The sequence below is a fragment of the Aedes aegypti genome, chromosome 3 (assembly GCF_002204515.2).
Source record: "Aedes aegypti strain LVP_AGWG chromosome 3, AaegL5.0 Primary Assembly, whole genome shotgun sequence".
Taxonomy (NCBI): domain Eukaryota; kingdom Metazoa; phylum Arthropoda; class Insecta; order Diptera; family Culicidae; genus Aedes; species Aedes aegypti.
In genome coordinates, this window is record NC_035109.1 from 250449920 (window position 1) to 250471490 (window position 21571).

General features: G+C 36.4%; 1 protein-coding gene across 1 annotated transcript; it reads left to right on the plus strand.

Moving 5' to 3' along the window:
- The first annotated feature begins 3310 nt into the window (after nt 1-3310).
- LOC5570366 lies at nt 3311-16772 on the plus strand. The gene is made up of 5 exons (XM_001659037.2): nt 3311-3577; nt 15422-15515; nt 15723-15857; nt 15923-16302; nt 16368-16772. Exons 1-5 carry the CDS (start codon nt 3517-3519, stop codon nt 16556-16558), a joined length of 861 nt encoding a protein of 286 aa, XP_001659087.2. The 5' UTR covers nt 3311-3516; the 3' UTR covers nt 16559-16772.
- Nucleotides 16773-21571: the final 4799 nt, after the last annotated feature.

Sequence of the window (21571 nt, forward strand, 5' to 3'; positions counted from 1 at the left end):
AGGAATTCATTTAGATATTGCTTCAGAATGACAATTAGACCAGCAATTACTGTAGTAATGCTTACAGACATTCCTTCAGTAACCACTCTACGGATCTCAAAATATTCCACGATAAAAATCAATTGAAATTTCTCCAGGAGTTCCTCCAAGACACTACCAAGGAATATTTATAGGAGTTCCATCATATATTTCTCGATGAACTGTAGCAAGTATATGCCCAGGAATTGTTAGCAAAGAAGTTTTTCCACAGTTTTATCTCATATGTTTGTATAAGGGAATCTTCTAGTAATTTCTTCATGAATAATTTCACAGATTTTTTAGCCCTGGCGTTTTTTAAGCAACTCATTTAATATATATTTTTTTTCGTTTCTTCTCGGATACTTTTAGTATTTTCAGGGAATTTGTAGGATTTATTCAAAATATTCTCTCATAAATTATTTAAGAGATTCCCTGCAGTCTCTTTTGAGAAAAATCGTGTTATAAAACATAAGCCCATGAAATCCCTCATCAAAATAATCCTGAAGAAATTCTTCTATAAACCTAAATCATTCAACTAAGGAACGCTTAAACATATTCTTCAGCAATTCCTCCGAATTTTGTTATTGGGATTCATCGATTCATTCTTTGAAGTATTCTGAAACCGGTTTTATTCTGGAATTTCTCAAAGGATTACGTGGTATAGGATATCTACATTTCTTCAACGAGTTTATGAGTAAGTTATCCGCTAAGGATTACTCTTGAAATTTAGAATGCTCTGATTCTCAAACCAATCTCCTGGAGATTCTCCTGAAAATATTACATGGATCTCCAACATCGACTTCTCTCGGTATATCACCAAAGATACTCCTTGGACTTCCATTGTACATCTTAAATTTTGCTCAGGATTCTCTAATAAATTCTTCACTATTTCCGATATTGTACTTTAAATATTCCTTTGGTAATTTCAATAAATTTTTGAATTTCTTAGATTTTTGAAAAAAAAAAACACTTTTAATTCCTTTCTGGTGACTATTGAAATTTCTCTGAGCGCACCAGTATTTCCTATGCTATTTTTAACTGAATTTATAAACTAAATAAGTCACCATTGCTAAGGAAAGTAATTCACTAAACACACAGCTTGTTTTTTCATCAGAAAAATGTAACAATTTTAAGTGTTTTAACAAGTAAAATTTATCACATTTTATACCCAAAAGTTACTCTATGCACATTTTGATTTGAAATTTCTAGTGATATCTTTCGAAGAAAAATCACCACAATCAATTCACTGACAAGATTTTTACAATTTGATGCACAGGAAATATTATTAAATATTCATTTCAATTGGAAAAACTTTCGTAACCTAACCTCACTTTTAATCCATGAGGAGTTCCGCCTACTGTAGATATTCCTCTTAGAGCTCTTTCAGAACTGATTCCAGCATTCCTTAGCAAGTACAGTGAAACCTCCATGAGTCGATATTGAAGGGACCATCGACTCATGGAAATATCGAGTCATGGAACAGCAATCCTTTGGAAACCTGTTTCAAGGGACTATCATAGTAACCATGAAATTTTGTTTCTAGTATGGTTCCATGAGTCGATATCGAGTCATGGAACATCGACTCATGGAGGTATCACTGTATATCTTATGATACTGCATGTAAGTTTGTTCAAAAATAATCATGATGCACTAGTTCATGAATTACTAAACATCAATTCTTAATAAAGTAAAATTTCTTTCTTTAAAAGTTTATCCATGTATCCTTCATTTTTTTTTTCAACGGGATATTTATTAAGAATCTTGTCTCAAACAATTTGTTAGAGATACTTCAATTTACTTCTTTAGGCTATACTCCAGGAGTTTTTCCAGAAAATACTCAATGCAACAAGATTCCGCAACGATTTCTAACAAGAAATGCTCTTCAGTAATACTTACTATGATACCTATATTTCTGAAGTGATTCCTCCAGAGTTTTTTACAGGACATCTTTCAAGCAAATCAAAATGCTATAATAAAGCACATGCACTGCTTGCTAAATTTTGTTTTTTTAGGATAACTTTGAGAATTTCCTTCATCCAAGAACTTCTTCAGTAATACTTACTATGATACCTATATTTCTGAAGTGATTCCTCCAGAGTTTTTTACAGGACATCTTTCAAGCAAATCAAAATGCTATAATAAAGCACATGCACTGCTTGCTAAATTTTGTTTTTTTAGGATAACTTCGAGAATTTCCTTAATCATTCGTGCAAAAATTTTCCGAAGAGCTCTTCCAAAAGTCAAACAAAAATATCCAAAGATTTTGTTACACAATTTTTTCGACAAATCATACACATTTATCTGGGGTAGTATTCCTGCGAGTTCTTTTTTGATTATTTGAGTATTTTTCCTAATTCTTCATTATTTTACCCCTGAAACTATTCTCAGATTTTGTCTGGAGGTTAAAAATAATGAATATTTTTTTCAAATATATTCTGGTAATACCCAATGTTAATATGCTTCATGAATTTGCTGCCAAAAATATTTCTATAAGTTTTCTTGCAACCATTTCACTATAAATTCCTCCATGTTTTCCAGGGTTCGTAGGAGATTTTTCAAGGTATTCAAGACCATTCAAAGATTATTCCAGATAAGCAAAAACGAGACAACGATTCCAATCGCTGTTTCATTGTTTTAACTGCAGTTTATCTTTATGCACCTAAAATTCCTTAGAGCTAAGCACAAAAATATTCAGCATGATCATGGTTGATCGGTTGTGAGTTCAAATCCCACCGCTCGAGAGTATGTTTCGTAATTTTCTCGACGTTTAAGAACAAAGAATATCTTGAAGGTGTATGGGTTCAATTCAGGATCTTTTCGAATAAAAAAACTGCCTATGCCTTTCTTAGTTATAAGGAATCATCGTACAATCCCCACGAGACACGAATACGAAAATGGCAATTTTACCAAAAAAAAACATCTCAGTTAGCAACTGTGGAAGTGCTTCTAGAGAAATAAGTTAAGAAGTAGGCCCTATCCCAGTAGGAACTTAACGCCGAAAAAATAAGACAATTTTCAAACATTTTGCTGTCCAATTTACTCCACGCCGATGTACGCCTCCGTCGCCGCCGCCGAAAGTAGTCAACGCCGTGACGCCGATCACGGCGCCACCGCCGGTACAAAAATGCTCTCACGCCGCCGCTGATTAAAAATATTTCGGCGCACAGGTCTATTTGGGATATATCACTACTTTGGTTAGTTTCGCAACATTCTCCCCTATTCATGAGTGTATCCCAACGACAACAGCACGAGTGGGATTCTCCACACTCGCAATTGTGCTCGAAAATGACGAGATTCGTTGCCGATACGCGAGATGAACCTCATCGACGACTGTCGGCTCGGGTTCACCTGTGTAGAAAGGTATAAAAGTTTACGCTTATCAGCGAACATCAGTTAGTTCGCATATCGGTACCCTGTCGCTGTAGTTCGTTCGAATTGTGCTTTCGTGCTTCAGTAGTATTTTACCGGCTCTTTACTAGTTGCAATAACAATTCGGAAATGTTACCCAAGGCTATTTTAGCAACAGTGCTGCTGTGCTCTGCGGTTGTGCTCTGTAACGGTAATACAAATATACGAATCGAATGCTAATTAGTTGCGATGAATGGAATCAAAACTATACTGCGCCGCGAAACGAAAACTTCAAATGTTGTCGCCGAAGCAGCTGATTGGAATTTATTCAAAAAACTTGAACTTGAATATGTGCTAATGTACTTTATGATTTATAGCTCCGGCTTCGGCTATGACTCAGAGTCATCAATCAATGGCAAGGGGGTTGTGTATTTTGATGTGCTGAAATTGAGAAAAGAAAATAATGATTCAAGTGCGGTGCTATCTATAATTGATTGATAATAATACAACTGATATTGCCTATTGATCATGTGTAATGAATACGATTTGTGTCGACATGTCTGAATGTTATTTGTATGGGCGTCGAAGAAATTTGGATAACCAAATTTTGACTGATAATGTTGATGAATACATAGTATTTTAGAGCCTTTTCATGCAACTATCTAAGAAAAATAGATGATTAAATGGCGCCAAATGTGGTTAAGAATAAGTTAAGACAGTATTACCATAATCCACTGTACTAATTGTTATTGGTGTGCTATTTTTGTAAATCATATTTTTAAAGATTAAGTAAAGGGTAAATCCTACATTCTAAGAAAAAAAAATGTTCACATATCGGCATTAAGCTTCCGTGTGTCGGGCGATTTGTCATCGCCAGAACTACTACGCTGATGCTGTGCACGGCAAACGAGGTTTACCTAGTTAGTTAAGCTACCAGTGTTGCACAAAATACAATAGTGCAACTACTGAACTGTTAAAGGCAGCATTGCGGTAGGGTGGGGTCGGAACAAAGAATACATTTTCAATGCATGAGAATTAAAAAACTGCTAAACTTGACAGTCAAAGAAATGAAAACGTGTACTCAAACTGTTGTGAATCACTGAAATCAAATATTGCATTAGTATAACTCGAACAAAAACGATACAAGAGCCATGGGTTAGACGTGCGCCTCTGTCAGACATTTCAATTGAAAAAATAAAATAAAATTAGGAAATCCATATGGGACAGTCATGCTGTTATGGGCAGTACAAGTCTGTGTAGTCACTTTTCCAAAGTATAAGGTTTTAAAGGTACCTACTTATGTTTAAGACTCAAAAATTTGGTGGATGAAAAGACGAAGCCGTTACTTACAACTTATAAAAATTACATAATCTCAACAGTGATACATAAATATTGTAATGTACTTCTTTATGTAGAAGTCTTCTTATTTTGCACTTTATTTTCTCTTATTTTATTAATTCAAATACATCGTTTATGTGTCAGTTATGTTTTGCTCCATGGCCTTTTTAACGCATTTATTGTATTTTTCGGTTTAACATCATAAAGCTCCTCCTCAATTCGATCTCTGTTCTCAGATGGTGGTACTAAGCTCCGTGGCCTATGTGGATGACCCTTCTCGAAGTTATACATGCCGTGAAACCTTTCATTAACTCATTGTTAAATACACCAAGATAACTATCTTTACTCTAGGCGAGTTAATTTGCTTACAATAATGATTTCAAAAGACAATATTTGTAGCTGACGCATTGAATTCAGTGATGCTAACGTGTGAATCTTAATGGTCAATATATTTACGGTTTAATATATTTCCAACTCTATTTGAACAACGAATAACCCTGAGTGTGGATTTAATTTACTGTAAAACGGGATAACTTTGATAATGGAGTGCACTCCACACATAAGAGCAAATATTTCCGCCTGAAAAACGGTGGAGTGTCTACCAAGTGAGTAAAACTGATTCAGCCTTAGTTCACGCACCAGCTCTACCTTCAAGAAGAAAGCCATCAGTGTAACATACTATATTGTTTGATATACTTCTTTCAAAATAGCCAGACGTCAACTCTTCCCGTGAAGGGAATTGTGTGGTAAATGTCCTGTAAGGAAAGTGACAAGCAATTGTGAGATCACTTGGAGCAAGGACAATTTTGTCCCAATTCACCAAAAGTGGAAACAACGAAGTGTGTGTAGATCTACGATTCACTGGATTTTTCTCTAGTAGATCCAGTACCCATAAACGCTAAGAGCAAGAAAGTGCTTCTTGTTTAAGATATATGTATAGTGGCGCAACGTCGAAAATGGCCTCAAGCGCTGCTGTGGGAGTTGTAGAGAACGCATAAGACATCGCCATCAAGCACATCCTTTGGAGATGGCCCAATTTTGATTGGATTGTTCTCACTTCGCCCTTTTGCCACCACACAAGACATCCATATGCCAATATTGGTCGAACAGCTGTTGTGTAAATCCATTTGATATATTCGGGTTTGAGGCCCCAAGTTTTACCAAAGGTTCGCCGGCATTGACCGAAGGCCATGCAAGCTTTTTTGACTCTGAAATCAATGTGAGGTGTCCATGAAAGTTTGGAATCTAGAATGACTCCGACATACTTTACTTGATCAGTCACATTAATCTCAGTGCCAAAAAGACGTAAAGGTCGAATTCCATCGCGGTTTCGTCTTTCCGTAAAAAGAACAATAGATGTTTTATTCGGGTTAACCGAAAGGCCATATTGGCGACACCAACTCTCGACTACCTGAAGAACACTTTGCATCAGGTCGAATAAGGTGCTTAAGCACATACCAACTATCAGAGCTAGATAATCGTCGGCAAATCCATAAGTTGGAAAACCGCAATTATTGAGTTGCCTCAATTGCGTATCTGCTACGAGATTCCACAAAAGTGGTGATAAGACTCCCCCTTGAGGGCATCCGCAAACACTCAATTTTCGAATCGCTGCTTGACGCAATGTCGAGAAGAGATGTCGGTTTTTGAGCATTTGATGAATCCAATTGGTAATCATTATAGGTAGCCCATGGTTTCGTGCGGCTTCCAATATGGCATCGAAAGACACGTTATCAAAGGCACCCTCAATATACAAGAAAACACCCAAACAGGATTGCTTCTGAGCGAATGCTTTCTCGATATCGTATACAACTTTGTGTAAAAGAGTCACAGTGGACTTTCCAGATTGGTAAGCATGTTGATTCACATGAAGAGGCATGTTTGCCAAATAAACATCACGGATGTGATGATCGATAATGCGTTCCAGACATTTCAGAAGAAAAGAGGTCAGACTGATTGGTCTAAAACTCTTCGCTTCTTCATACGACGCACGTCCTTCTTTCGGGATAAACTTTACAGTAATATCACGCCAGAATCTGGGAATGTACCCGGTAGCAAAACTGCTTACAAGTAGCTTTTTCAAAACATGTTTGATAAACTCAAATCCCTTTTGGAGCAGAACAGGATAAATCCCATCCGCTCCTGGAGATTTGAAAGGAGCAAAACTATTAAGTGCCCATTGAATCGATTCAGTAGTTACGATACTGCGAGCCGAGGCCAGAGACTCGTAACTACATGAAAAGACATTTGGTTCATCCGTAGATGCTATGTCCACACATCCGGGGAAGTATGTATTGAATAAACATTCTAAAACTTCTTCATCGGAGTAAAGTCACCATTAGGTAAGCGAATTTCGTTCACTTGGAAATCCTTAGATTTTGCAAGGATTTTGTTCAACCGACTGACTTCACTCAAACTGGAAACATTTGTACAAAGGTTTTTCCAGCCGGATCGTTCAGCAGAACGAAGAGCCTTCTTGTAAGCCTTGCGAGCTGACTTGAACGACTCTGATCCAGCTGAACGGCGTCTGTTCCAACTCCTTCTACATTGTTTCCTGAGTCTACTCAGATCGGAATTCCACCATGGGGTCCCTCTTGTAGTCTTTACAGTCCGCAGAGGACATGCTTCTTCAAAAGCTTCCATAATGTAGGATGTTGTAGTATCAACGGCATCATCCAGAAAACTTGGATTTTCAATGGATGGTGAATATCCATGAAATTTGGTCGCAACCAATTCAATATAGAGTTCCCAGTTTGTTGACCGGGGATTCCTAAAACGCAAAGTCTGCGCAGTTACATTTGAATGTTCAAAGAAGATGTAGCGATGATCAGCAGCCCTGTCGTCCTGCTTAGTCGTGCTTAGTCGACGACTAAGAAGCTTTTTTTCAGATTTTGTTAGGAATTTTCACTCGAAGTCATGAATAATATAAGTAGTGTGATAGAACTTTGCAGGATCAACAACAATCTAACGCCCCATAAGACATCAATCGAAATTTCCAACCTGTACTAACGCTCTTGAGTTTTTTTTCCTTATTTCATATAGAACCGCTCTGTAGAAAATCAATCGAAAATTAACGATCTGTATCTACGCCCAGGAGTAATTTGACCCCATCCTATGTAAACCAAGTGCGTCCTTAAGGTGCCTTGCAAAACATCCATTGAATATATGAAGCTTAATCAACGCCATGGAGTGATTTCATCTACAATTTACCGCCCTGTGGGACATCAGAAGAGACTGGCAAGATGTTTAAATGCCCTAGACTAATTTGACCTTGTCTTACGTAGATTAAATGCACCTCAATGCCCTGAATCGACTTAAAATTCCAAGTTGTATCAACGCACAGGACTAATTTTAACTTGTCTCGTATAGTCCAACTGCATCGTAACGCCCTGTAGGACATTATTTAAAAATTTCAAGCTATATAAACGCCCTGGGTTAACTTGACCTAACCCTATGTGAATAACGTGCATCTTAACGCCCTGTATGGCACCAATAGCAATTCTAAGCTCTATCAACGCCCTGGAGTAATTTGACCTAATCCTGTGTCAATCAGGTGCATGATAACGCCCTGTAGGATATCAACTGAAAATTTCAAGCTGTATCAAAGCCCTGGAGTAATTTTACGTTTTCTTATGTACGTATATCTATTGCATCTGATTCCTACGGGCCGGACATTAATTGAAAATTCAAGCTTTTTAACTTCCTGGAGTAATTTGACCTCATCTGATGTAGACCATGTGTGTCTTTTCGCCCTGTAGGACATCAATTGAAAATTCCAAGCTATACGACCGCCTTGAAATGATTGGCACAAATCTCCCAACTGCTGGCGAACGTGTCTTTGGAGCCGGCCTTCTGATGTAGATCATGTACATCTCAACGCCCTGTAGGACATCAATTAAAATTTACTAGCTTTAGCAACGCTCTGGAGTAATTTGGCCTTATTTCACGCAGATCAGAGATATCTTAATGATTAGTATGACATAATCGGTCTAATTTTATCAATTTCTTTGAGTAATTTGACTTTTTTCCACATTGATCTTTCCTACACTCTTAAAAATAAAGAAAATTACTCTGGACGTAATTCTGGTTATGACTGAATGACACATGATGTAATTGATGAAACGACACAATAACGCGTCTATGAAGATGAATTGAACAAAAAATGTAATTTTACATGTTAAAGGACACGAAAGCAATGGAACTGTGATCGTCATTTCCCGAATCAGACAATAACGTATTTGAAATTCAACATAAATTTACGTCATTCGGTTCGCTTCTTTTATGTGCATCCCAAAAGACGTAAATCACATTATTTTTTGGTACTGTGTAGATCTGGAGCTTATTTATTTATTTTTGAGAATTAATAACAAATTTCCTATCTGTATCAACGTCCTGCAATAATTTGACTTCATTCTATGCAAATCAGGTTATCTTAACGCCCTGTATGACATCAATAGCAATTATCAAGATGTATCAATATCCTGGAGTAATTTGACATCGTCTCACGTAGATCCGCTGCATTTTAACGCCCTGTTCGACATCGATGGGATATTCTCAGCTGTATCTACGTCTTGGAGTAATTTGACCTAATAATATGTAGGTCACGTGCATCTTGACACCCTGTATGATATCAATCGAAATTGTCAAGATATATCGACGTCCTGGAGTAATTTGACCTTGTCTACGTAGAGCAGGTGTATCATAGCACCATGAAGGGTATCAATGGGTAATTCGACGTTTTAACAACGCCTTGGATTAATTTGACCTTATCCCATGTCGATCAGGTGCAACTCAACGCCCTGCACGGTATGATTCGAAAATTCCAAGCTGTATCAATGGAGTAAGTTGACGTCATTCTACATTGATCAGGTGCATTTTAACGCCCTGTATGACATCAATCGTAAATGTCAAGCTGTATCAACACCCTGAAATAATTGATCTAGTCTCATGTAGATCATCTTAACACCTCGTAAAACATCGATTGCACATTCTTAGTAATATCAACGCCCTGTAGTAATTTAACCTTACCCTATGTATAGCAGGTCCATCTCAACGCAAGACATTAATTGAAAATTCTAAGCTTTATCAACACCTTGCAGTAGTTTAATCCTAGGCTACATAGATGAAGTAGATCTTAACGCCCTGTAAAAATCATTAAAAAGTAATTTAATAACAGAGTAATTTAACTATGTTTCAAATAGATCAAGTGCATCTTAACGCCCTGTAGTTTTTGCTTTATGACATTAACAAATGTAAATAAAGTGATGAGTGGTGTTTGGTCCTTGTCTGCTTTTGCGGGAATGAGCGATGCAATCAAGATCAATTGTGATTAGCGTATTGTGTATTCTAATCAACATATTTATTATAATGGTGAGTTCGTTTCGGTTGAAGTGTGTCGGATGAAAACATAACATTCGTTTTTGAGCATAAAAGACTGAAATCCATAACCTAGAATATTTATGGTAAAATTTTTATCATTTTTGACAATTTTTCTCGCCAAGTTTCTACTGGATCGGCACTTTTCGGCAGCCATACTTAGAATCCTTTTTTTTTGGATATTCTAATGCTTCTTATATCCGAAAATTAAATCACTTTTACGAAGTATTTCATATTGCATCCAATACACAGTGTTTTTTTTTAAATTAAAACCGCTTTTGAGAATTTATAAGGTAGGTTTCTCATGTATAAGCAATTTCGGACATAAGTTCACTATTGCAGGCACAACAACTTAATGCTTGAAACATGAATTGGTCGGTGTTCAGACAGACTGAACTAATTGGTTTTTAATGATTTCAGGAAAACGTCCCGAAACAATTTGGAATAACAAAATAGTTGCCTTATTTGTTTTGGTATTTGAACCTACATATTTGGTAAGACGTCTGTGACAAAATAGCAATGAAAAGATCAAAATTGATGAAATCTTTGACTCATCATCACAAGGCCAAAAAATCATCTAGTCGGGTCTGTCATTACACCGGCCAATTGTGTAAAAAGCGAAGTATGTTTTACTCTCTATTTTTATTAGCTTTTTATCATAAAATACACTTGTTCCTATTTTGTTTTCACGCATACATGTTCACGTTAATAACATGGATCTTTAGTGGTCTACAAGAGAATTCCCATACAACAAAAAGTCGCATAAAAGATCATGTAATAACTCGTTTATCCATACAAATTACATCAAACCTGCAGAACACGTTGGATAAAATCGTCAGATTGATGAGCTTCCTCGCATAAAACTATTTTTTTCTAAGTCCATTTGAACATTTTGTTTCGTCCCGTACACTCGTACAAAGCAAGTCAAATCAATCCGTAGCAGCTAGCAAATCAATATTTGTTATCAAAAGTTAAGTCGCATAAGATCACAGGTTAGTTCGGTAGAAAATTTTTACACTCGCAATGTATGCTATTGATCATCACATAATATATGCAAGCATATTGCCTTCACTTTTGAACGTAGAATGTGTTTTCGAGACATCTTAAAAGTGACATTTCTCACATACAAAGCCTCCATGAGATGGCGTTATGAGTACATTTTGGTTGTCTGGGTTGGTCCTGGGAGGGAGAAACCGATACAAAATTTATGTACGTCATAGTGAGCCGAAATTCTGCTTTCACGAACTGTCACTGTGAGCCCAAATCTTAAAGAATGGACAAACATGAGAAAAGCGCGTGATTGATCAAAACATATTTTTGCATTTTAACAAAGTTGACAACAATCGGTTGAAAATCTATTCCTGCACACCCAAAAGCAATCCAAAGATAGCACCTTTTAATTTGATCGAATATAAAGTATTGAAACACTCATCTTTTTATGCTTTTTCAATCAAAGTTAAAATTGGATGCACATAAAACAATAGACCTTTTCCCAAGTTTGTTCAGAAAGATAGAAGGTACACAACAAAAGAAAACTAGCGATTCTTTGCAAGCCTGCCTTGGTTGTCGTTGATGAGCGGGAATTATCTTGCAATTTGGAAAACTGTTGTGTCATATTTCGTGTGTAGTATCTGTGCATCCCTCCCAGGGTTGGTCCATTGTGACCGAAGTTAAACTATACTAGGCTACTACGATTTGATGCAAATATTTAAAATTATTAGTGTAATAAAGGTGTTGGTGATTTTGATGTTTAGTCATATAAAAGATATACAGAATATTCAAAGTTGCACTGTGAGCGTACAAAAAGTCAAAAAATATATTGAAATCAGTGTGCCCCCCAGAACCGATAATTCTATCGCCTTTGCCAAAAAAAAGAAAACTAAAATAAAGACATAATTACGTTTTTGACATTTTTAAAGCTTTAAACGGGCAGAATAATACCAGAAACATAAAAGGTCATTGCTCGAAAACATTTGCATCAATGTTTAGAATTGTTTTAGAAGCGAAATGCCGAACATGAGATAAATTTTGTAATTTGAGATATTTAAGTGGATTATGACTACGCATCAATCAAAGGATTTTTGTAATATCTCCGAAACAAGAAGATCAATGTTTAAAATTGACAAACATTTAAAAAAAATTGACCCATATTCTAAAGACTTTAGAGACCATTAAAAATGCTACAAAACTATCGAAAAACAAGAAAAAAAATCACAGTTAAAACAACTTTTTGTGATGGAAAATTAAGCTGCAGGTTCAATTAGTTTAATTTCAAAATAAATCTATGAGCAAACCCCGGTAAAAAAAATCCAGTCAGTCATCATATTTTAATGATGCTTGTGAATGATGAAGTCATGAAAACTTAAATGGCAAAATATCATAGTGATATTTAAATTAAAAATATGTTTAGAAATGTGAATTATCGCACTATTTTGAGTACCATATTTTGTTTGTCATTTAATGATACGTCACGTGTTAGGAGATTTTTTTTTCATAAAAATCGATTTCTGAATTTCAGAGAAAGTCTAAAAATACAGAATGATGTTATTATTAGTTCAAGATATGTTTTACAAAGTAGAGTAGCGACAGTAATATCAGTTAGCACAGGTCACGTAGCAGCCTTTTAAAAAGTTTATAAGTTTAAAGCCATCGATTCGATTGAATTTTAGCGTTTCACAATTATTTCTTTTAAATTAAGAGATAAAACTTGGCTATGTCCTTGTTCTTCTTGAAAAGTTACGCCACAAGAAAAAGATCGTTCAGGCTTTTTTATTTTATCTGTGGAATGAATCCAAATAATTTTGAATAAATTAAATCTAAATGAATTTGTGAAGCGAAGTGAACTCCCGAAACGGTGATTGTCCTGCCCTTAGTTTGGTTCCCGAAGCGTTGCAGTCCCATGTTATTTATTGAATCTCTTACCTGAGGAATAATTCAATAATTTATTCTAAATTTTATTGACTTATAAATGAAACACATGTTCTGAATTTCAGCATGTTCTATATAACATTGACACATGCAAAGAATTCGTACAAGTTGAGGGAAATTTACAGACCAAATTTATATTGGTTTTCGTTTGTTTGGAATGTACATTAATGTACTTGTGATATTTGTGATTTTTGTTTATTAAAATATTTTCGATATTTCTTATGGGACGCCTGGGAGTAGAAGCGCCCTCTGGGCTATTGCAACGCCCTCCCCTAAAGAAGGGCGACTAAGAAGCTCAAATTATACGACGACAGGGCTGGCGATGATCAGATAATGATTCCTCATCTGATACATGCCAATTCGTCAACTCGTGACTGATTCTATTCGAGCAGAGCGTTATGTCTAACACTTCTTCTCTATTAGAAACCATGAAGGTTGGGCGATTGCCTATGTTAAGTAATCCAAGTTCTGTACTACTTAAGTATTCCATCAGACTGGAGCCTCTCAAATTGATATCCGAGCTGCCCCAGATGATATGATAAGCATTGGCATCACTGCCCACAATCAGCGGAAGGCCTTTTGTTACGCAGTGTACGACAACTCGTTTGAAGTCATCCGATGGAGATGGTTCATCATGTGGTAAACATACCGAACAATAGACGTATTTCCTGTTGAGGTCACCAACAGAAACATCGATTGTGACAGCACATACATCTCTGGTAGTTAACTCAGAAATGAGTGTAGCAATGATTGCTTTATTAACGAGCACGCATGCGTGGGGCATGGAGCGCGAGTTTGCCATTTCAAGTTTGCTGAAAGTAGCAAAAACTGGGTCCACGAGGTTACCTAGATAGAAGTTCCCTCTACGAAAGTAGGGTTCTTGAACTAGCGCCACTTGGGCTCCACCATTTTGCATGAGTCTGCAAAGATTGATCGTTGCTGTTCTTTTATGCTGAAGATTGATCTGAGCTAACCTAACCGTAGCCACTACCCAAACTACGCAGGATAAAGCTTTTTACAATCTCAGCACGAAAAAGACCAGCAACGAAAAAACCAGATCGGTATCTATTTAAAGTCGCCAAAGGCTAAAGAGCACAGAATACACTGTGTAAAACGCATAATGCTAATCCTTATAGGTGATAATTTAAATTAAATGTCAACATATTCATAATCCCACCCTTATTAAGCCTCAGGGTAGAGACTGAAGAAGGGCAATCGATTATCTTGTGTTTTTTGTATGAGTCCTCCGAAATTTTTGTAAGACTTGTCACGCTTGGCTTGACCAGGGAGCGTGACGTAATTTGTGCATCACCCCTAATGCACATGAAGGAATCGACGGCCTGTCATTTGGTGTGCATTATTTATGATTGAACTTTCAGCGTGGAAATCATGTAAACCGAGCCGTTTTGCATGCAACATTCTTTAAGAGAAGACGTTTCGTGCTCAATATTAAGAATTCTGCTAGCAATGTTGGATATAATAGATGTGTTTGTAGGTTTTATCATTGAATAATACATGAGAAACGGCTTTGCATGATTGAAGCTAAAATTACGTTACGTGTAAATCTAACATGAGATTGAGGGGCCCAGATAGCCGTAGCGGTAAACGCGCAGCTATTCAGCAAGACCAAGCTGAGGGTCGTGGGTTCGAATCAAATCAGCTTCTCAATACTAAACATCTCTGTGTGTCGTAAATTTTGAGAAAAGCAGAAATCAACACAATTTTTCAGGATGTTCTAAAATAACACAAAATATGTTTTGGTCCTGAAGAGCTTCACACAAATTCGAATTCAATTATTTATGAGGAGCCTGAAAATTGAACCGCGTGGATCATAGACAACTTCATAGATAACTTCACCCATACAATTTTCAAATTTTTCGAGAGCCTGATTTATTTGGCCTAATGTGTGACACACGTAAATGTTTGCTAACGACAATATAAACAATTCTCTGAAATAATATTGAAATGAATAAACTATTTTTGTTATTTATATAATTCACGGAACGGATTGAATTGCTTGTTTGTTATAGCAGCGTTGTAAATTACTTTTTGAGCGATAGCATTTTTCCTGCATCATCGTTTTCCAGTTTTAATGATAATGATGCCATAAACTAGCTTCATTCAGTAAACTATATACAGTCATGTCTATTATCAGATGTTGACACCCAATTTCTTCCCTCCGAAATTTCTGAGTAGTTTTTAATAGGGTGAAGTTATTCTTTTTTTGTTCATGGCTGAGACATAGTATAAATCTAATAGGTCTACGGAGTTTCGCCTGAATGGATTGAACGTCTACTGAGAAATTGCAGTGGGCGTAAGTTGGTGGCAGCATCTAATAGGAGATCTGACTGTAGTCGAATAGAAATTCGCTCTTCATTACCCGTATGACTAATAGCAGTTTTGGGTTTTCCAGCGCAAAATACTGATTCTTGCCCGCCGCCCCTGAAGCACTACTCAGAATTGGGATGCAAACCAATTCAAGATGAAGGCCACAAGTGCCCAAATAGGTAAGTCAACATTCGATCCACACTGGATTATTAACCTTTCAGTCGTCGCGCGGTTTGCTATCATCAAAACCACCACGCTGCTGTTGTTAATGAAAAGCGAGCTTTTTTCACTAGTGTTGTACAAAATACAACAGCGCGACGACTGAAGTGTTAATAGGTTTCTCCAATTTCTGCAAAAATTATCCTATCTATATTTCCGGTTGACAGGTATGAATGTCCAACGCTTACCGATCGTGATGGCGGGAAGTGCTATTTCAATGGAAACGTATACGACATTGCTTCATCGTTGTCGAAAGCGGACCAAGAGCTAGTTTCCTGTTCTCCTGCTTGCCATTGTAACAAGTGTGTTTTGAATTCTAATTAGCTATATCACATTAATGATTCCAAAAATTTAAAATCGTTTTCAGTCGCACAACGCCGGCATCTTTTGTTTGTGCTCAAATCGATTGCCCGGAATTTTTCGGTCGGGACGAGTCTTGTGTTTATCAGTACACTTCTGGCGATTGTTGTTCATCGAGCAAAGTTTGCGGCGAGGAAGCCGAAAAGCTCGATGTTTGTTACATGGATGGAGAGCAGTATAAAGAGGGCCAAAAAATGTACCCTAAGGATGAAAGTTGCTACTCCTGTCGCTGTCAGAAGGGTTTTGATAACAGCACCATTGTAGGTAACCCCAATTGCCAAGAGTTTACTTGTGGTATTGAGATACACAACAGTGACAGCGTGATGGAAGGTTGCATTCCAGTTTACTTCGGTACTGATCGCTGCTGTCCAATATCGTGGAGATGCCGTAAGTACCAGAGCTTCAAGATATGCAATATTGCAATATTGTTTTACAAATCGTCTATTTTACAGCTGGCGACAATGATACTGTGATCGTTGAAGGACGCCTTGACGTTGATGAACCTGTGGATCCAAAAATGCAGTGCACATTTGGCGAACTGAAGTTAAATTTCGGTGATTCTCTATCGTCAGATGATAAATGCGTTTCGTGCAAATGCACCGTTCCTCCCATGCCGCACTGTATCCAAAATAGAGACTGTTAAATTTGTTTCTAATTTGTCTTGAAATGTACAAAATTATTTATTTATAAAATTTATGTAAGTGAGGGGTAAATGCACTAACAAATTTTCTAAGTAAAGCGGAGCGGTGAAGAATGATGCGATTTCCCTGTTACTGAACAAAACAAATTTATTGATATGAAAAAAAAATGAATTAATAATGATCAAAGTTCTGCCAAAACAAACTAAATGTAAAAAACTTCAATTATGTTGTTTTTCATGTTTCTCACATTCACAACTTATTTTTTGATAGATGGGTTCCATTATTACTTTAAAAGGTATTGCTGCCGTGAATCGGAAGTAAGTTCCATCTGTAAAAAGTCGGAATTCAGAAAATCTGCCCTAAAATTCACAATCTCGTCTTCTATACCTACAAGAATTTAAAAATATATATTTATAACTTAACACACCGAAGACTGAGCCTACAAATCAGTTGGAATGCTAAATTCAACCTACTATATCTCGGCAGTTCAAACCCCGATTTGCAATTGCAGCTACAGAAATGTATGGGCATCTAGATTCATGTGATTTTTTTTTTAATTATTTTAGAATCTGTTCTTTGACTTGTAGCAGTGAAAACACCGAAGCAAGTCCTAAAAAATGTAATAGGCTGTTATTTGAAGATAACTTGAAGTTTATCGCGATAACCTATAGTTTGTTTTGCTGGTATGATGATTGTATGGATATGAGACGGGGTTGGTGGTCTAATTACTACCGCTTCTGCTTCATATGCAGAAGTTCTTGGGTTCAATCCCAGGCCCGTCTTTTTTCTCGTACTTTGTAGTTGTATCTTGAACTTGCTTCTATCTTCTATTATCAATCTATCACTTTCAATCTATTCGTTCATAGCAAACGCTGGAATCAGAGACGGACATGAAACCGTTTAACGCTTCATTATAGCATGCCTTTCCATACGCCTGATACATAGGTAGTCTGCTAACCGCAAAAGCAAACCTCTCTGCCATGCTTTCCCCCCACTCCCGCATAAACTGGCGTAATGCACCATAATAAAAATTCCAAATATTTAGTATTTCTACTGCAGGTTGATATTTATGAGGGCGCTTCATCTATATATTTTTATTTCCTAAATCATTTAACATTTTCATGAGGAACAAGTTTTCTCAATATTATTGGTAGCTGTTAGTTTCAAAAACTACAAAATTTTTCCAAAATCTTGGATAATACAACAAAATCTAGAATTTCTGATGGAATTTGGAAATCGTTGCATTAGCTGAATAATAAGCTATGGTTTAAAGTTTTCTCATATACATTATCGCAAGTTTACAGAATATGTTTTCAAAAACTACGTTCGACTCTCCCTTACTCGATATTTGGTTCATCGGTCCCATAGTAAAAGTTGAATTTTATTGCTTTCTCGATGGTCCTTTGGATCGCATTTGTATTCTATAACTTGGTGTTTGTATTTTTTTAATAATAAAGGTACTTACTCGATGGTCTCCTCAATATCGAGTGAGGGTTAACTATGTACGGATATATATTAGATTTACCGTTTTATCTCAAATTTCAAACGTGACTCATATTCCGAAAAGAAATGATTTTAAAGATCAAAACTAGACTGGCCCTTAAACAAAAAAGTTGTAAAATTCAACGGGGCACCCTCTAGATATGTGCCTTAGGGTAAGAAAAAAGCTCTCTCAAAATTTCAACTCATTTGGTTGCTCCCCCAGCTGGCGCATTCAATTCAAAGTTTGTATGGAATATTCGTCTCAAATATATTGAAAATTGACCCTATGTCACTGTTTCGTCTCGTACACTAGTTAATCGCGTTCAATTGAGCCCAGAATGACAAATTCACTAGTTGATACGCTAATGAACATAGTTGCCGAAGGCTGTATCTGGATTTAAACTCATTTTCATTAAGCTTTCAGTTGTTGAAAGATCGGCTTAGATCAGCACTCCCGTACAATCACACATGTGCATGCACCTTGTGCCGCAGCTCACCCAGCGTCATAGGTGGCTATGATGCGCTTAGTGGCTACCACCCAGCTAAGTTGAAGGAATACTAAGCAATATTGCAAATCTACTTCAGATATTTAAAACACCAACTTTATCAATTTTAATCATCATACAACCTTCTACAATATTGTTTGCTATAGTATCAAGTAGTGTTTTTGACATTCTGGGTTCAATTGATCGCGATGAACAATTTTCCTGACTCAAACAGGAGATGATGTGCTGTTTCCTATATGTTGGAGCTGAAAATCCCATATTAACTTCAATCCAATTGCGCCAGCTCATGGAACGACCAAATGAGCTGAAACTTTCAGGGAGTCTTCCTCTAACCCTAAAGAATAATCTTGGCGGGTGCTCCGTGGAATTATACAACTTTATTTTTCTCCCAAACTAAGGTGGGCCAGTCTAATCAAAACTTATTTTAATAATTTCAGTCGTACAAAAATTGATCATCCTGTGCAGAAATTTAGAAGATTTAATTGAAAATTCATCGTTTACAATAGACTGTTTAGAATATAAATCATGTTTGGAATTTGAAATAAAATGGTCGATATCAGAAAATTTAAATTTCTATGGTCTGTTTTAACCATTTCTATTTGAAAAGAATAAAATGTCCTTTGGAGCACAAAGCTTGTTCTATCCGGCGTATTTCGGAAAATTTTGCAATTTTTTTAAATAAATTTCCTTTAACCAGTGGTATAAGTTTATATGGAATAGTATGCCTAGAGTGGACGAGAGAAACTAAAGTTCGCACAGGTTGCTTCATCCTTTATTAATGTTAGTATATATTTAAATTTTTCCACTTTGAACCCCGTTTCACCTTCTAAAATCCCCCCTAGAGCCGAATCCTGGTTGCGCTACTATAGCAAATAATCTGAAGTATAGGTTTGAATGCGCATCAAATTAACCATATCCTGATTCCAAGTGGGATTTTTGGCAAAATTCTTAATGGTGGAATTTTTCAACAAAATTGTTTTTAAATTTGTGGTTGGAATAATTCATCTAGTGAGCCCACGTAGGTCAAAAATATATTGTTGTATCAAACTCTTGGCTACTCAAGGTGCTATCGGGAATCTTTTTAAAAATGGTCACTTCGGGGTCAACTCCTCTGATAACCCTTTATTGAGCAGAAATCAAGTTCTTATGCCAACCATAGCCCTTCGGGTACACCTTGTAGTTAAGAAATAGACTTCTCCGATAATTAACTGATGCCATTTTTCTGGGGTGTAAAGATAATTGGTTGTGGCAAACCGTAGCCCATGAAAAAACTGTTATGGAATTGTTATTTTAGAGTCAACTTTTATGTCACTTTCATGTTCTATGATACTCACTTATATCGTTGGGGTTCCACAGATGATTTCTTGTGACTCTTGGGTAGCATGTCCTAGAACAACCACTTCTAGATCAGCATATCAAATGCAATCCTAATAACTAGTTATTTAAATACACAATCAAACTTAATAGCTTTTGGATTTAGATGCTTTCGTGTTGCGTAGCTGTATGAAATATAACTACTGACAGACTTTAAAAATAGATTAGAGACACATATCGAGCTCTAGATAGTTTTCTGAAACTCGACGATGCTCGTGTGCATCCTGCAGTACAAAACTGCGTATGGGAGAGAATTTAGGTATTTGGATACGATAGGTGTAAAACTGAGCTGCTTTTCAAATTAGTAAAGTAAGAAACATGATGATATTTACTATAAAATAAAGTTATAATCGTATTAAAAAAAAAAAGATTATAATGTTACCAAAATCGTGGGGTGCCAAAAATGGAACAAGCCAAAATCGGATTATTACAAAAACGGAAACCCACTGTAATTCACAGCTTAACAAAATTAAAGTTTTCTGCAAAGTTTTTAACCCTGAATAGGAAGAAATATATTTCAACATTATATTTGACATTTGAAGACACCGACACGTTAATGCTTCCAGTCAGTGGACGATTTGTCCTTTGAAGGAAGCACCACACTAGGGCAACGGACTAGCATGCAACGCCCAGTGGCATAGTCGAAATACATTCCTGACGAAAAGATTTCCGGCTTGAAGCGGCAATCGAACCCCACACCCATCGCTTGACTCGATGCGGCCAAATGCTTGGTAACACTAATTGCACGGCCACAAAGTCCACAACTGGATATTTAATTCAAGTCATTAATACTATGCTAGGGAATCATCTTCAAAATCTAAAGTTTGGGACTTCGCCAAACCTATGCGATTTTTTACGGCATGGAAGAAATATTTCCACAATCTAGACCAACGTGACACAAATCGCTGCGAAAGTGTGTCACATGTGGGTTAGACACGATCATACAACCAACTTTCTCATCTATGAAATGGAGATCGCATTTCCACTAAAACACCTTTCCCATTTTTGCTTCGTTTAGTGATTTCCGTTGTCTTATGAAGATCACAAACAAATGAACAATTTTTCGAAATTGTCATTTTTTGAGTCGATTTTTTACCGATGGGGTGAAATGAGCACCCTATTTTTAGTTGTAAAATTATCTCGTATAATCTAAAAATTCAGTTATATTATTTTCTATACTTGAAAGTTATTAGTATTTATAAACACTCCGTGGAAAAAGATTTAATTTTAAAGAACATTATAACAGTCAAAAATCATCATTCTAAAATGATGAAATTAGAAAAAGCTATTCGGGGCAATATGGGCAGTTTTTCGAACTTCATTTATTTCTTGTTTAGAAAACTGACTTATAGCATGTCTATTGCTTAACTTTCTTGTCAGCTTTGGGATTGCATGATAATTCAGATTAAATTTCAGGAATGTAGGTACCGTAAATTCGGGTGAAATTGATCAGTAGGGTGAAATTGATCACCGCGTCATGCGATTTTAAATCTTACTAATAGTGCACAAAAATCAATACAATCTATAGTAAATGAACGTTGTTTGTCTTAAATATTGTCAAAATGTGTGTAGTGAAGGGTTTTGCGTCAAATAATGCTTATTTCTATGAAAATAATGTAAAATTCCAGAATCATGTTTTGTGTCATATTGATA

What these genes read in the sequence shown, in the direction of transcription:
- LOC5570366 (XM_001659037.2), top strand. Translation starts at nt 3,517, where the DNA reads ATGTTACCCAAGGCTATTTTAGCAACAGTGCTGCTGTGCTCTGCGGTT. An exon ending in TGCGGTTGTGCTCTGTAACG is followed by an intron (nt 3,578 to 15,421) that starts GTAATACAAATA and finishes TGGGTTTTCCAG; the next exon opens with CGCAAAATACTGATTCTTGC. An exon ending in TCCAATATCGTGGAGATGCC is followed by an intron (nt 16,303 to 16,367) that starts GTAAGTACCAGA and finishes TCTATTTTACAG; the next exon opens with CTGGCGACAATGATACTGTG.